Here is a 15,544-nt window from a genome sequence, read left to right on the forward strand (position 1 = left end):
ACATATTCTTAAAATGTATATTTTTAAATTTTAGTTAGTGTTGCATGTTATTTATCATCTTTGAGGGCTATAACTTACTATTGTACTACCAAAATTCATTCATAGATTCCTTTTAACTAATATATACTATTCTCTTACAATGATTTATCACAGTTCATTCATTAGCATTCCCACTGAGAGATCTATGGGTTATTTTCAGCTTTTTTCTTTTTAAAGATTTTATTTATTTATTTTACAGACAGAGTTCACAAGTGGGCAGAGAGGCAGGCAAAGAGAGAGAGGGAAGCAGGCTCCCTGCTGAGCAGAAAGCCCGATGTGGGGCTGGATCCCAGGACTCTGGGATCACGACCTGAGTGGAAGGCAGAGGCTTTAACCCACTGAGCCACCCAGGTGATCCTCAGCTTTTATTTTTATGAACAGTGTCTATGTGGGGAAGAATCCTGAGCATATGACTATGAGTGATGGGTTATATATGAATGTTCAGATTTCAGAAATAATGAACTGTTATCTGAAGTTATTATAAAAATGTGGAGATGGGGGTACCTGGGTGGCTCAGTCAGTTAAGTGACTAACTCTTGGTTTCATATCAAGTTGTGACCTCTGGGTCATTGGTCCTCTGCTCTGGACTTTCTCTCCTTTTCCCTCTGCCCCTCCCCTACCCTCCCCACTCACCCACATATGCTTTCTCTCTTTCAAATAAATAAATAATAAATAAATAAATAAGTCCTTATAATTGCTATTATCAGCCAATTTAATTTTTGACAATTGAATGAATATAAGTACGTCATTACAGCCTTGGTCTATGTTTCCCTGATCACAATTGAGGTTAAATATTTTTTCATAAGTGTTTGTTCCTGTATGTTTCCTTTTCTAAGACATGTCTATTCATTCCTGTCACCCATTTTTTCCTATTGGGTTATTTGCACTTTCCTTATTAATAATAGTGTGTGTGTGTGTGTGTGTGTGTGTGAGTGTGTGTGTGTGTGTGTGTGTGTTTTATATATATCTCAGTTGCATGATCTTTTTTTTTAAAGATTTTATTTATTTCACAAAGAGAGAGAGAGAGATCACAAGTAGGCAGAGAGGGAGGGAGAAGCAGACTCCCTGCTCGAGCCAATGCAGGGCTCGAGCCCAGGACCCTGAGATCATGACCTGAGCCAAAGGCAGAGGCTTAACCCACTGAGCCACCCAGGCGCCCCAATGATCTTTTAACATCTACAGTTCGTAACTTCTCTTTTAAGGTATATTTTAATGAAACAACTTTCTCAATTTTCATATAGTTAAATAGCCAAATTTATTTATATTTTCTTTTATGGTCAATGTTTTTTGTGTAGTGTTTTAGAATTTTTCCTTAATTCAAGGTCTTATAAATGCCTAAATTATTTTCACTAAAAGTTTTAGTTTTATTGTTGACATTAAAAAATCCTAAAATTTATCTTGGTTCATGACATGAGTCGGGCATCCAATTTCATGTTTTCCACATAGACTGCCATCTTATTTTCAAATCCATTAATTAAAGAGCCTTCTCTCCCCCACTGATCTGTGGTGCTCTTGTCATATTTTCAATGTCCAAACACTTGGTGTAAGTCTACTTCTGTAGTCTCTATGCTATTCTATTGGGGCAATTTATCCCATTGTGACACCTTATACCAATACTAGTCTTAATTACTCTAAGAAGAGCTCTGTATTTTTCTCATTCAGAAGTATCCTGTAATCTCTGTTATTTCATAAAAATTCTAGTGCCTTCCTTTCCTTTCCTCTTCACTGGGCTATATTCTTTTCTTTTCCTTTCCTTTCTTTTATTTTTTGAAATATAACAGACATAGAACACTATGTAGGTTTAAGATGTACAAAGTGTTGATTCAATAGGCACTTAAATAATTGACAAATTCATAAATAAATGAATAAACGTGTCTCAAAATTAATTCATAGTGTATGCCAGTAGTGGGTACTTAACATTGCTTAAAATTTAGTATAAAAAGGGATCTGAGAAACCACCTAGTCCAAACCTCCCCTTTTTTTTAATAATGGGGACACATAAGTCCAGAAACATCAACTTCTTTTAAGTCATGTAGCATGTGCAGAACATTAAATTTTTAGTCAAGTACAGTTTGTACAGCATTGTCTGCCTGTAAATAAAATATCATTTTAAATATGTGGCACGATTACTAAATAAAGTAAGATTCTAAAATAAGAAGAACAAACTGAGGGTTGCTGGGGGGAGGGGGTTTGGGAGAAGGGGGTGGGATTATGGACATTGGGGAGGGTATGTGCTTTGGTGAGTGCTGTGAAGTGTGTAAACCTGGTGATTCACAGACCTGTACCCCTGGGGATAAAAATATATGTTTATAAAAAATAAAAAATTAATAATTCAAAAAAAAATAAAATAAAATAAGAAGTAACAATAGAAAATAAACTTAAAACCCTAAAGTCTATTTCCATTTATTCAAGACAAATATTAATGTACAACATTAAACAAGCCTTAAAAATACAGAGAATGTAGTTTAATTTTACAACTTAAGTGTAAGGAAAAATTACTAATTTTGCCTTGTATCTTTAAATTTCACCTTTTGAGATTTAAGACTGAGCATTAAGGGCTTAAATCAGCAAAGCTGTACATTTTTTGGTACTCGCAGAATAAGCTGTCATAGTTTTGCTGAATCAGATTATGACATTTTTTTGCGACCAATCTAGATGTCCCTATTCAACAAATGACAAAGCGATCATTCCAAACTGATGAGATCCACTTTCGGCCAACCAGTAGCTCAACTCATTCAACAAAGAAGCAGAGAAGGCGAATTTTTTTCTGGAATTTTAACCAAAGGTCAGCATATCAATCCCCATGTTCATTTATCAAAAACTGATAGACTTATTAATCTTTGAATAATTCTAGTATAAAGGCATAAAATATGTATATAAACTACCTAAATGGGTCTAGGCACTGTCACTTTGAAAGCACTTTCTCTCCATTTTTTGTGCCAGTCAAAAAAATTACAGTGAGAGAAACTCATTTTGGAAAATAAGAAGATAGAATGTCTCTAACTGAGCAAAAGCATTACTGCAATCTAAAGTGAAAAAAAAAGTTCAAAATACTCTTACTAAAAACTAACTTTTGGAAATGATCTTCTGTGTTTCCTAACCCTCATATAACCAAATAGTAACAATAAAATTCTGTTTATTCACATATTTTGATTAATAACCTCAAAAATATCTGTCAGATTAAAAGCTAACTACATCCATTAAGCAAATGCAAAACTCAAGTCAGTAATTTAGATTTACTTTTCTAAAAGGTACAAACATTCGAAATGGGATTGAAAGCCTACTTTTTATCATATTTATAAAGAAAATTTGCTAAGCAGAGAATTACTGTAAACTAGATTTTAAGAAAACCAATGTTTAAGGCAATGGTAATAAAACTAATTTCAAGCGTCCTATATACATTAGAAGCACTCCTATACGAGGAGTATTATGGAAACTTTTTAATGAATCTAAAAGTCAACAAAAAGCATAGAGAAAATTATTTGGAATAACTGCAGAAAATGAATCCCTACGGCTTGACTTAATAAATCAGCTTTTATAAAAATCATTGTTTCTTATGTAATCACTGAAACTGGTCCCTAAAGAAGGGAAAAATCAAAAGGAAACTGATTCCTTCCTAAAGAAGGAAATACTACGTTAACATGACTTTATCATGTACTTGGAATTATGGGGCAACGACCTGGTACCTGCAGATCAAATCTGGCCATCAATATGTGTTTTGTTTAAAAAGTTGTTTGTTCATTTATTGTTTTTAGAAGTCTGTAAGGGTGTCATGTGTCCTTACATTTTGTTACAATCCCCACCATCTCACTTTAGTAGTTTTTCCCTTTTATGTTATGTACTTAGCCTCTAAGTACATAGAGCCTAAATTTTAAATTCTGGAAGCCTAAATTTTAAATTCTGTCCAATTTGAATGTTCACTACCCTGTTCTTTCCACACAGTCACAGAACACTGGAATTATTAGAATTGGAGGGTACCTTAGAGGTTAGCTAACTCGTCTCATTTCTTCCAACAAGACCCCTGAGGCCGAGCAAAGAAAGTAGCTTTCCCACGGGTAAATGTACACTAATAGTTCTGCCAAAATGCTCTTCTAACTCAACAGCTTACAAAATCCCTATTTCACAGTTTCGTCAAGAGTCACCACAACTCTCATCTTTATAAAAGCAACATTTGCTTCAGAAGCACTTACCCCTGAGTGCTGGTAGCAGGGATCGCTCCTTCTTGTCGTCACACTTGTTACATTCACTGAAGTACAGAAGTAAGAAGACGTCAACAAACACCCACATCAGGGAAGTGGCCAGAACCACCTTGCAGTAAACAAACCTCCTCATGTCTTCTTTTGATTTCTAGTTAACACACAGATCGAAGACAGATGCTACAGTGATAACTCCAAGCCACAGGGGTGAACTCCAAGATAAAAGCAGGATGCATCCCACTGTATTAAAAAAAAAGGAGGAGGGGGAAAAGAAAATTTCATTATTGCATAGTTTGTTGTCCATATAAAGGAAATATAACATGAAATAGATGATTTATTTAATGTCTCCATACATACATATCCTCACTCAGCCTTCAAATTCAGAATGAAAAGCCTAAATACATGAAAACTGTAAGCAAGCCAGGTGGCTAAAATTCTAACAGCTAATCCTGGATCTGTCACTACTCTGCCAGGCACGCGACAACTATCTGATTTCTTCAGGTTGTATTCTTTTCTTCAAAAGCCCTATGATGATATTCAGCAGAGCACCACGCTGTCACACAGAGCAGCCCCGAATTTATCCTGATTCAGCACTTTTGAGGAGCCAATACTGCTGAAATAGAAATCATCCTGGAATACAATATATAATACTAGTTAAAAACTACCTTTATACACAGACAGGCCTATGTTTAGTGACCTCTTATCTATGGGATCCTTTAAAAAAATTTTTTTTAAGATTTATTTACTTATTTGAGAGGAAGAGCACAAGCAGGAGGGGCAGAGGGAAAGGGAGATCTCAAGCAGACTCCCTGCTGAGCACAGAGCCAGATGTGGGGCTCGACCTCACCACCCCGAGATCACAACCAGAGCCAAAACCGTAAGTCTGACACTTAACCGACCACACCCTCCACGGGCCCCACTGTGGGATCCTTTTAAGCCTCTGTTTCCTCACCTATAAAATGAGAGTAGCAAGGCCAAACCTAAAGATTGTTATGAGAACTAACCACAATAATGCTTGTAAAGTATCTTGCAAAACAGATAATTATTAATATTAACATACAAAACAAAAATTCTTGAATTCTCAAAAAGGACCATTACATGAAATTAGTCATCAGCCACATAGCCTTAAAAACCCCATCTGGACTGTGCAGAAAGTATCCACAACAAATGTATATTTTAGAAAGGATCGTGTATGCTCAAAAAAAGTATCAGAGGGGAAACAAAATACTAGTTTAAAGTGACTTAAAATAACCAAAGCAAGAATTCTAGAAGGCATAACAGGTAAGTGCACAAGTATTGAGAGATATTCAAAGTGTAGAATTAATATCATAAACATATTTCTTTCATTTATACTATAAAGAGAGGAACTGCCTGGTCAATTGATTTACATAAAGTTACAGTTAAGTCATGTACAGTAAGTATAACAAACCAAAAATATTCTCGGATCATCTGTTACACTTAAAATAACATCAACTGTGGGGCTCCTGTGGCTCAGTCTTAGGTGTCCCACTCTTAATTTCAGCTTGGCATAATCTCAGGGTCATGGGTCATGAGATAGAGTCCATGTTGGCCTGCTTGGGATTCCCTCTCTCCCTCTCCCTCTGCCCGCACTACTCACTCTCTCTCTAAAAAAATAAAATATAATATAATAATAACTTAAATATAAAATCTTTGATGTGGATTAGTAACATAGCCTTGAAAGATATTTGGGAAGAAGAGCTATTAAATACAAAGATACTTGAAATATTTCATAAATATTTGTCTCAAAATAAAAACATCAAAGGCAATTTGCAGAAGCAGAAGCTCTTTAAATTAATGGCAGCTGACTTTGCATGATAAAGCAACACCAATGCTGCTGCCTGTTACAAACTACCCAGACTCACAATGATTTCAAAATTTACATAAAGTGACAGCTGAAAAAATTGTAAGAGTCTATTTTCACGATCTACATTAAATTTACATTTATTCAGCATATAGTTATTAAAGAAAGAAAGGTGCAAAATCTGCAAACTGAAGGAATATATGACTTATGGGGTTTACCTATTTGCTTATTATTTTTCTTAAAAAAATGGCACATTAATTATCTATTTTATTTCATTTTAACTTCACTTTTTGTAAATATTATAACTAAACATTGGAACTCAGCCTCTAAACCTGGTAACAAGGGAATAATTCCCCTATGTATCTTTCCTGTTACTTTCTGCATGCTTTACTGAATATGAGATATGAAACAATTCAAGCTATTTTATCTTTCTTCAGTCCTAGGATGAAGCAGTCCCCTTCAGTTTATTGTGGAAAAAAGTCTCACAGGAAAGTATACATAACACTAATGGTTACCAAATGGCCATCCCCAGATTTAAGACAGGAATATCTTAAAAGATCCTGTAATAAAAGATCCTATTTGTTATATAAAGATCTATAATAAAAGGCATAAACAACACCATCCCTGGCTCTGTCATAAAATGAAAAGATGTCTTTGGGTAGGCATTTGCCTCTCTGTGCTTCGTTGCCTTTACTATAACATATTCCCTGTTGTATTCACCTCATAAAATATTGTAAGGCTTATGTGATATAACACATGAGAACATTTTTAAAAGAAAATATAAAAAACACTATTATAATAAAAAATGTGAAATCACTTAAATATTAAAATGTCTAAGATAAGACATTTCCTAATAGCCTAACATTTAAGGTTATTCAGAATTTAATATATACTTTAGTTATAATAGAAAGTCAAAATCATATCTTATTGCCACTTCAAGCATTACTCAAATTATCTAATTTCATAGGCTGACAGAGCTATATATCAAGCCATTAGCACTGAGAGAAGTCTCCTCACTATTTTAATGATAAAATGACTCTGCTGTTTAAATTTTTTGTTTGTGAAAGTCTTCCCTCATATATTTCAACTTTTGAATTCCATCTCTACCTTGAAAAAATACTAAATCTTATCATTTGTAAGTTTTATCTGCTGACACTTGTATAATAGTAACCTCATATATTGTGTCCCAATACTCTTCATGAGAACAAAACTGAGCAGAAGGAAGGTACAACATACACAGTTAACAGTAACCACCATAAACACAGTTGGCAGCCGAGGTTTATTTAAGAGAATCAGCATCTGTATTGTGTTTTTATTCCAGTAAGCCTCTATTAATTTGCAAACACTTCTCGGTTTCTCAGACTGAATCCAAGTTCTGCAATATCACTGGCTTGCCAAGCCAATGTGGAACACGACTAACTTGCATAAACTACAGGCTCTTCTATCTGAAAACACAGCCCCTTTCCTAACCATTTCAGTATCTCTGGAGCACATTATTTCTCTCTGTAATAGTATTGATCTAGGTAGGAATACTTATAAAAGAAAACCATCAAGTACTATCTTGTTAGTCTGACTGCTTCTCTTTTTCTTCTATCAGTCAGATATTCTATGACATATTACATGATTTGACGATATGCACCATTTTCTTTTTTTTTTATCAAAAATAAATTTTAAATTAAAAAATCTAGACAAAGCTTAGGAGTTTGGTACATATGTTTTAAATAAGGATAAAGAGTTTTTTTGTTTTTGAATTGAAGTTATTACTTGCATAAAGAGTCTAGTTAGTTGCCACTAGACATGTTTATCTGTACTCATTTTATTTTGTAGAAAATTGCATAATAGGTACAAATCTATCCAATCTACTTTGTGAGGCTGTCAAAGGATCCTGGGAGCTAGCAGAAGACTGCTGATAGTACTCCCAGAAGTTCCAGGCACCAACATGCTTCAGATGTTTTAAATAACTGTGCAGGAGCTTCTGGGAGCTGATGACTGGACAAATTTGCAGAATTTGGTTTACAGACTGATAAATCTAATGTGTAAGCACTGAAAAAAAGTACCCTGCATTAGTCACAGGTATGCTTGACAAGAAGACTGATCTATGTATGAATGAAAATCAAAAATAAAGATGAGCTAAGGAAATCTGCCCCAGCCTAAACCAAAGGATCCACTACAAAAATCACATGGGAATATATACTAAGAGAGAAAGAAGCAACATAATATTAAACGAATGCCTGTGTGGAAACAGTGGAACAGAAAGGAAAGAACAGCCCTCACTTGCTTTTAAACTAAGGAAAGTGGAATATTCAAAACATAAAATTTGATTATTGGGAGGCAACCTAGCATAAGATTTAAATTATATAGTGCAGAGTTAGAATGCCAGGGGTTGAATCTGCATTTCAGTACTCACTAGTTGTATGGCTTAATTCAATTTGCTTAAATGTGCTTAAATGTGTGCCTCGATTAAGTTTCCTAATCAGAAAATGTGAACAGGCTATGGTGAGTGCTGAATAACTGATATACGCAAAACTCTTGTAACAGTGCCTGGCACTCAGGAGGGACTCAATATACATTAGTTAGTAGTAGTAGTAGTAACAATAATATTATCAACATCATGAACATGATCAAAAGAATGAGGAAAAAAGGGTGAGAATTCTCTTAGCCCATCTCTTCAGAAGTAGCATAAATTCAGTATGTATGTATTCAGGGGGTCGGAAGACAAGATCATCATCATCATGAATATATTTAATATTAATAACTGTATTACAAGTTATAGTGTTTTATATTTAATAATCACAAATATATTTAGTAGGGTTTATGATCAGGAAGAGTCACACAGGATTGACAATTGTCAAAACTCTGAATCATAGACTTAAGAGCTATGCATTTCATTCTGTATAAATTATACCCCATTTTCTTAAGGCAAAAGCAAACTGTTTGTGTACCTATCATTTGATTCCCTGACTAGTATCTTTCTGACTCTTTTCCTAATTGTGTTCTCAGCGGCAGAAACTTGGGTCTCCAGACTGTTTCTTACATATACCTTGCCTCAGGGCCTGTGCATGTGCTGTTTTCTCTGTGCACTGACATGGTCATGGCTCCCTGCTCTTATTTCCTTCAGTTCTTTCTTACTTCCTGCTCAAATGTCAAATCTTGGAGAGCTTTCCATCAACCTATATAAAATAACACACACAACTCAGTCATGCTGTATTTCTTTAATTCATTTATCTTTCTTCTTTGTACCTAATACCCCCAAACATATTAAAAGATTAATCGTTTTTTTATAATTTGTTTATTATCTGCTCATCTTAAGTAGTAAGTTATATGAGAACAAGATTTCAAACATCTTATATATTCCATTTCTCACTCAAATATATTTAAGTTTTTAAAACTCTAGCACTCGTTGTTATAGTTTATTATGAATTTTGCCACAGCCATCCCCAAAAATTCATATATGAAGTCCTAACCCCCAGTATTTTAGAATGTGACTATATTTGAAGATAGAGCCTTTAAAGAGTTAATTAAGGCAAAATTAGATCATACACATTGGTCCTAATCTAAATGATGGGCATCCTTATAAAAAAGGTCATTAGGACACAGAGGAAAGATCATGTGAAAACAGAGAAGGCAGCCATCTACATGCTATAGAGAAAAACCTCAGAATGAAATTAAGTCCACTAGGGCACCTAGGTGGCCCAGTGGGTTAAAGCTTCTGCCTTCGGTACAGGTCATGATCCCAGGGTACTGGGATCAAGCCCCACATCGGGCTCTCTGCTCAGCGGAGAACCTGTTTCCCTTACTCTCTCTCTCTGCCTGTCTCTCTGCCTGCTTGTGATCTCTGTCTGTCAAATAAATAAATTTTAAAAAAAAGAAATTAAGTCCATTGACACACTGATTATAGGCTTCTAAAATCTGTGAGAAGATAAATTTCTGTGTGTAAGCAACACAGTCTGCGATACTTTCTTGTGGCAGCTATACGAAACTAATAAGCAGGTTAATCAGACTTTCTCCTATTCCACTCCTACTTGCAAACAGATGAACATGACCTAGAAAGAGTCCCCCCCCCCCATATGCTGCCTGTTCTCCTTTTCATGCTATAAACTCACATCCCACTACTCAGTGCTTTGCTGCCATCTTGGAACAGTTCCTACTCAAATCAATCTTCATCCATCAGGAAACTTCTGCACATTGTCTGCCTTCCTCAGACTGCCATCTCCACACTTCTTCCTCTTAGCCAATCACTACATTTCTACATTTAGCAGAGAAGACATAAACAATCAAAAAAGTATTTTGCCTACTGCCATGCTGAATGTATCAGCCTGCTTGTTCTATGACTGCCAAGCCTAAATCTGCAGGTCCAGGTGTGACAATGGATGACTGTCCCTTTAGGAGTGCAACACCCTCTGCTTTCACATAGGATGTCACCGACGGAGTGCACTTGTCTCTTCTGCATTATTGTTTCTTCTCTACTAAGTCAATGCTATTCATACAAAGATGCTGTATGAATAATCACCTTAAAATAAACTGATTTGTCCCCACATCCCTCTTCAGCTACTCCTCCAGCACCCTGCTCACCTTTAATACAAAACTTCTAGAAAGAATTATGTATACCCACTGCCTACATATCCCATATCCCTAACCTCATATTTTTTTCTTAAACCCAAAAGGATTTGGCCCCTGCCACCATATGGAAACTTATTTGACACAATCACAGCCAATCGGTCAATACAGATTGACCAATTCAGTGGTCAATCCTTAAGCAACATTTTACGTAACTCCTAAGCAGGATTTGACATAGCACAGGCTGTGTCAAAAAACGTTATACTTTTTTTTTTTTTTTGGTATGGTACCAAAAACATTGTACTTTTTTGTTTCTTTCATCCATACAAATCAATGATTAATCCTTTACAGACAGCTCTCAGTGCTCATCACAAGTGACCTCCTTAATACTCATCACCTGTTTAACCCATCTTTGACTCACTTTCCCTCCAGTAACCATAAGTTTTTTCTTCATAGTTAAAGAGTCTGTTTCTTGATTCGTCTCTCTTATTTTTTTTTCCCTTTGCTCATTTGTTCTGTTTCTTAAATCCACATGAGTGAAATCATGTGGTATTGGTCTTTCTCTGACTTATTTCATTTAGCATAATACTCTTTGGCACCATCCATGTCACTGCAAATGGAAGATTTTGGTCTTTTTATGGCTGATCAATATTCCATTATAGATAGATAGATGGATAGATAGATAGACAGAGACCATATCTTCTTTATCCATTCATCAGTTGATGGACATCTGGGCTATTTCCATAATTTGGCTTTCTATAATTTGTTGGTAATGCTGCCATAAACACTCGGGTGCATGTATTCCTTCAAATTAGAATTTGGGTATCCTTTGGATAAATACCTAGTAGGGCAACTGCTGGGTCATTTTGTTTCACTTTGTTTTTTTGTTTGTTTGTTTTGCTTTTGTTTTTGTTTTTTTAACTTTTTGAGCAACCGCCATACCATTTTCCAGAGTGGCTACACCAGTCTGCACTCCCACCAATAGTGAATGAGGGTTCCCCTTTTTCTGCATCCTTGTCAACAACTGTTGTTTCCTGTGCAACATTTTTTTACACCCCCTATTTGATCTTGCAGCAAATTTTGTTGCCTCTGCTTTCAGATTTGACCCACTTCTCACCGATCCCTTCGCTGCCACTCTAGACCAAGCCACCATCACCACCTTGACACACCGCTTTAACTTCTTTTTTTAAAAAATTACTGAAGATTTACAAACCATATAATTCACCCATTAAAGTTTACAATGCATTGGCTTGTAGTATAGTCACAAAGCTCTACACAAACACTTTTAGAACACTTCCATTACCTCAAAAGAAAAAAGCTCCCTTTCCCTATAACCTCCCAATTTTCACAGGACCCCAAGCCCTAGGTAACTGCTATTCTAATTTCTGCCTCTTACCAAAGTGTCCATTATGAACTTTCATTTAATTGGAATCATACAACATATGCTCCTTTGTGACTGTCTTCTCACTTGGCATAATATTTACAAGATGTATACATGCTGTAGTGTATACCAGTACTTCCTGTCTTTTACTTGCCAAATAATATTCCATTGTATGACATACCACATTTTATTTATTCATTTATCAGTAGGTATATATTTGGATTATTTCCACTTTTTGGTTATTATGAATAAGGCAGCTATGAACATTCATGCACAAATATTTGTATGGACACAATGTATTCTTTTCTCTTGAGCATATCCCTAGAAGTACTATCACTCAAAGAAAACTGAAACACTAGGAATGATTCCAAAATGCAAAGCTCTTTTTAATGTAGTTATTATATGTAATTATTAATGTTAGGACAATGTAGTAACAAAATTATTGAGCATGTAGAGATTGAAAGAAGAATGAAATGCTACACAGAATATTTACGAGGCGGCAGATGCCACTTCTCAAAACAGTCTGTTCTACATTGGTCTTCGTAGTCATGATTGTAAACACAAATATGCATTTTATGAAGATGCCATGAATGGCAAAGTCTAAAGCATATGTTAATAAGACTTTACAAGCAATGGATTATCAATAAAATATAATGAAATTAAGTCTTCAAGAAGAAAGCTTGTAAAAAGCTATTCATGACCCTCAAGAAGATAATGAAATTAAGTAGTTTAAAAAAAAATGGGGCGCCTGGGTGGCTCAGTGGGTTAAGCCTCTGCCTTTGGCTCAGGTCATGATCCCAGGGTCCTGGGATTGAGCCCCGCATGAGGCTCTCTGCTCAGCGGGGAGCCTGCTTCCTCCCCTCTCTCTCTGCCTGCCTCTCTGTCTACTTGTGATCTCTGTCTGTGAAATAAATAAAATATTTCAAAAATAAAATACAATAAATAAAAAAATTAAAAATGTATTCATAGAGGCATTTGGGTGGCTCAGTGTTAGGTTAAGCCTCTGCCTTCAGCTCAGGTAATGATCTCAGGGTCCTGGGATCGAGCCCCACAATGGGTTTTCTGCTCAGCAGGGAGCCTGCTTCCTCCCCTCTCTCTCTGCCTGCCTCCCTAACTACTTGTGATCTCTATCAAATAAATAAATAAAATCTTTAAAAAAAATGTATTCATCAACCTAAAAGGTGTTCACCATTTATTTGTTTCAGGTATTTAATGCAGCTTAGTATTCATCTTATAATATAGCATAGCAGAAGTTTAAGTTTGTTCATTAATAGTTATCAAGAGAGGTAAACAGAAATTCAAAATGTTCAACTGGATATAAGACCTAGGGATTTAAGACAACAATAGAGCATTTAGACAGTCCCCAACAGACATCCGCCAGTGAGCTGTTCCTCTTTTGTCACAACTCACATGATTAAAAAGAAAATAATCGTTTCCACTGAGACATTAAACCATTAGAAAATCTTAACCTCAGCTTCCTAGCTGGCCTTAAGACTTTTGAATTCTTCATAACAAAACATGTAAGGAATGAATGATCCTTATTTGAAATGTGGAGGCTAACAGCTATTCCTTGTCTAGGCTTTCTTTCCAAAGCATTTATTTGTAGAAGACAATGAAAAACCATATTAAATCATCTTTAAAATTATATCAGAAACATTCTGCTCCAGCTGGTAATTAGCCGGAGACATAAAGAAAGTAAAGTCAAAGAAAAGTCCAGAACTCTAGGGCACAAAAGGATGCCAACAGCACAAAGGAGAGGATGCAACAGGGATTTAGCCACAAGAAATCCCAAAAGCAAAACTGGCAAGTGCTCCTTTCCAAATTTTTATCATACAGATGCACAAACATGAATAAAATTTTATTTGCCTGCTTGAATATTTTAATATAGTGGGTTTTATTTTTACCTTAATGATACCTGAAAGAAATGCACATACTTCCCAAAAACAGAGTGAAGAAGTATTAACAGGTAAAATATTCAAAATCCTCCACTCAAAAAAAAAAAAAAAAACACCTTAATAAAGCTACCATATACTTACTTATTACTTTGATTTGCAGCTTAAGTTTATGTTTTTTATTTCCTGCAACCTTCTTGGTGAAGTTATTAGTCATAAATTAAGTGCCTTAAAACAGGCAATTAAAGGGAAGAAGTAAATAAAGAATTAAAAATCAGAATATTCTCTAGTTCCATCCATGTTGTTGCAAATGGCAAGATTTCATTTCTTTTGATGGCTGCATAGTATTCCATTGTGTATATATACCACATCTTCTTGGGTGGGATTATGGACATTGGGGAGGGTATGTGATTTGGTGAGTGCTGTGAAGTGTGTAAACCTGGTGATTCACAGACCTGGGGATAAAAATATATGTATATAAAAAATATATGTTTATAAAAAATAAAAAATAAAAAAAAAAAAAAAAAAAAAAAATCAGAATATTGATTAATTAGTCCCCAGTTAATTAACAGTAAAGTAAAATTATCATATACTCAAAGAATGAAAATGAAAATTCATATTCTTATTAGCAAAGCAATCTTGTCTTATAAAATTGTTAACGACTAAACTTGTTTATCAATATAAAGCAATCTAATATAATGGAGGATATAATCCAGTAATACAAAATATAGAAGCATTATCAATTAAGGAAATTTTCCAAAAATACATGAGAAAGGGAAACAAGATTTAAAAGCTGAGCAGAGATTACCATTACATGTACAAGCAAATGAACAACCAACCCGAACACAAGGCAACATTTTCCCTGTTGTCTGCAAAAACTACTAATTAATTTAATTAATTAGTGTGAATTAAGGAACTGTACATTAAAATTAAATACTGGTTTTGATAAAATTATATTTTAGGATGAAATGAGTCCTTTTTTACTTTGTGGGTGAAAATGTAAAATGATAAAAACTTCTTTGGAAAGAAGTTGGCTTATTAAAAATAAATGATTTTTTATCTAGCTTCTTAAAAATAACCATATACTTTGAAACAATCATTTCTTTACTGGAAATCCCTCTGTAAAATCATATACTTTGAAAAAATAATTTCTCTACTGGAAAACCCTCTGTAAAATCATATACTTTGAAACAATAATTTCTCTACTGGAAAACTCTGTAAAAAACCCATATTAGAGAAGATGGCAGAGTAGTAGGGTGATCCTGGACTTGCCTCATCCTTCAAACACAGCTAGGTCAACATCAAATCATTTTGAACAAGGAAATCGATCTGAGCATTAAGAAAACAATCTGCACAACTGCAAGGAGAGAATGTGGCAGAAACAAGGTTCAGAGATTTGAATTGAGAAAAGCCTCAGTGCCGTAGAGGGAAAGCCTTTTCACAGAGAGAAGTCAGGGAGAGAAGGAGAGAGTGGGAGAGAGAGCAGCACATAGGCAAGATGCTGTGGTGTGGGGATACCCTGGGTCACACTGGGAGCGAACGGTTCCCTTCCTGGAGTACATGTGGAAGAGGGTATATTGCCATATGTATTTTAACTTCTTTAATTTCCTCATTACCCATTCATTCTTCAATAGGATGTTCTTTAACCTCTATGTAT

At 35.1% G+C, this 15,544-nt stretch overlaps 1 protein-coding gene across 2 annotated transcripts in view; it reads right to left on the reverse strand.

Annotated features, from left to right (window-relative positions):
* Nucleotides 1-15,544, reverse strand: part of GALNT13 (polypeptide N-acetylgalactosaminyltransferase 13) — a 540,912-nt gene that overhangs the window by 452,888 nt on the left and 72,480 nt on the right. For both annotated transcript variants that reach the window (XM_059167305.1, XM_059167304.1), the window contains one exon: nt 4,230-4,475. In XM_059167305.1, coding sequence (XP_059023288.1) covers nt 4,230-4,371 — 142 coding nt within the window. In that variant the 5' untranslated portion in view covers nt 4,372-4,475. The remainder of the gene's footprint in view (nt 1-4,229; nt 4,476-15,544) is intronic.

The sequence above is a fragment of the Mustela lutreola genome, chromosome 3, assembly GCF_030435805.1.
Source record: "Mustela lutreola isolate mMusLut2 chromosome 3, mMusLut2.pri, whole genome shotgun sequence".
NCBI classification, from domain to species: Eukaryota; Metazoa; Chordata; class Mammalia; order Carnivora; family Mustelidae; genus Mustela; species Mustela lutreola.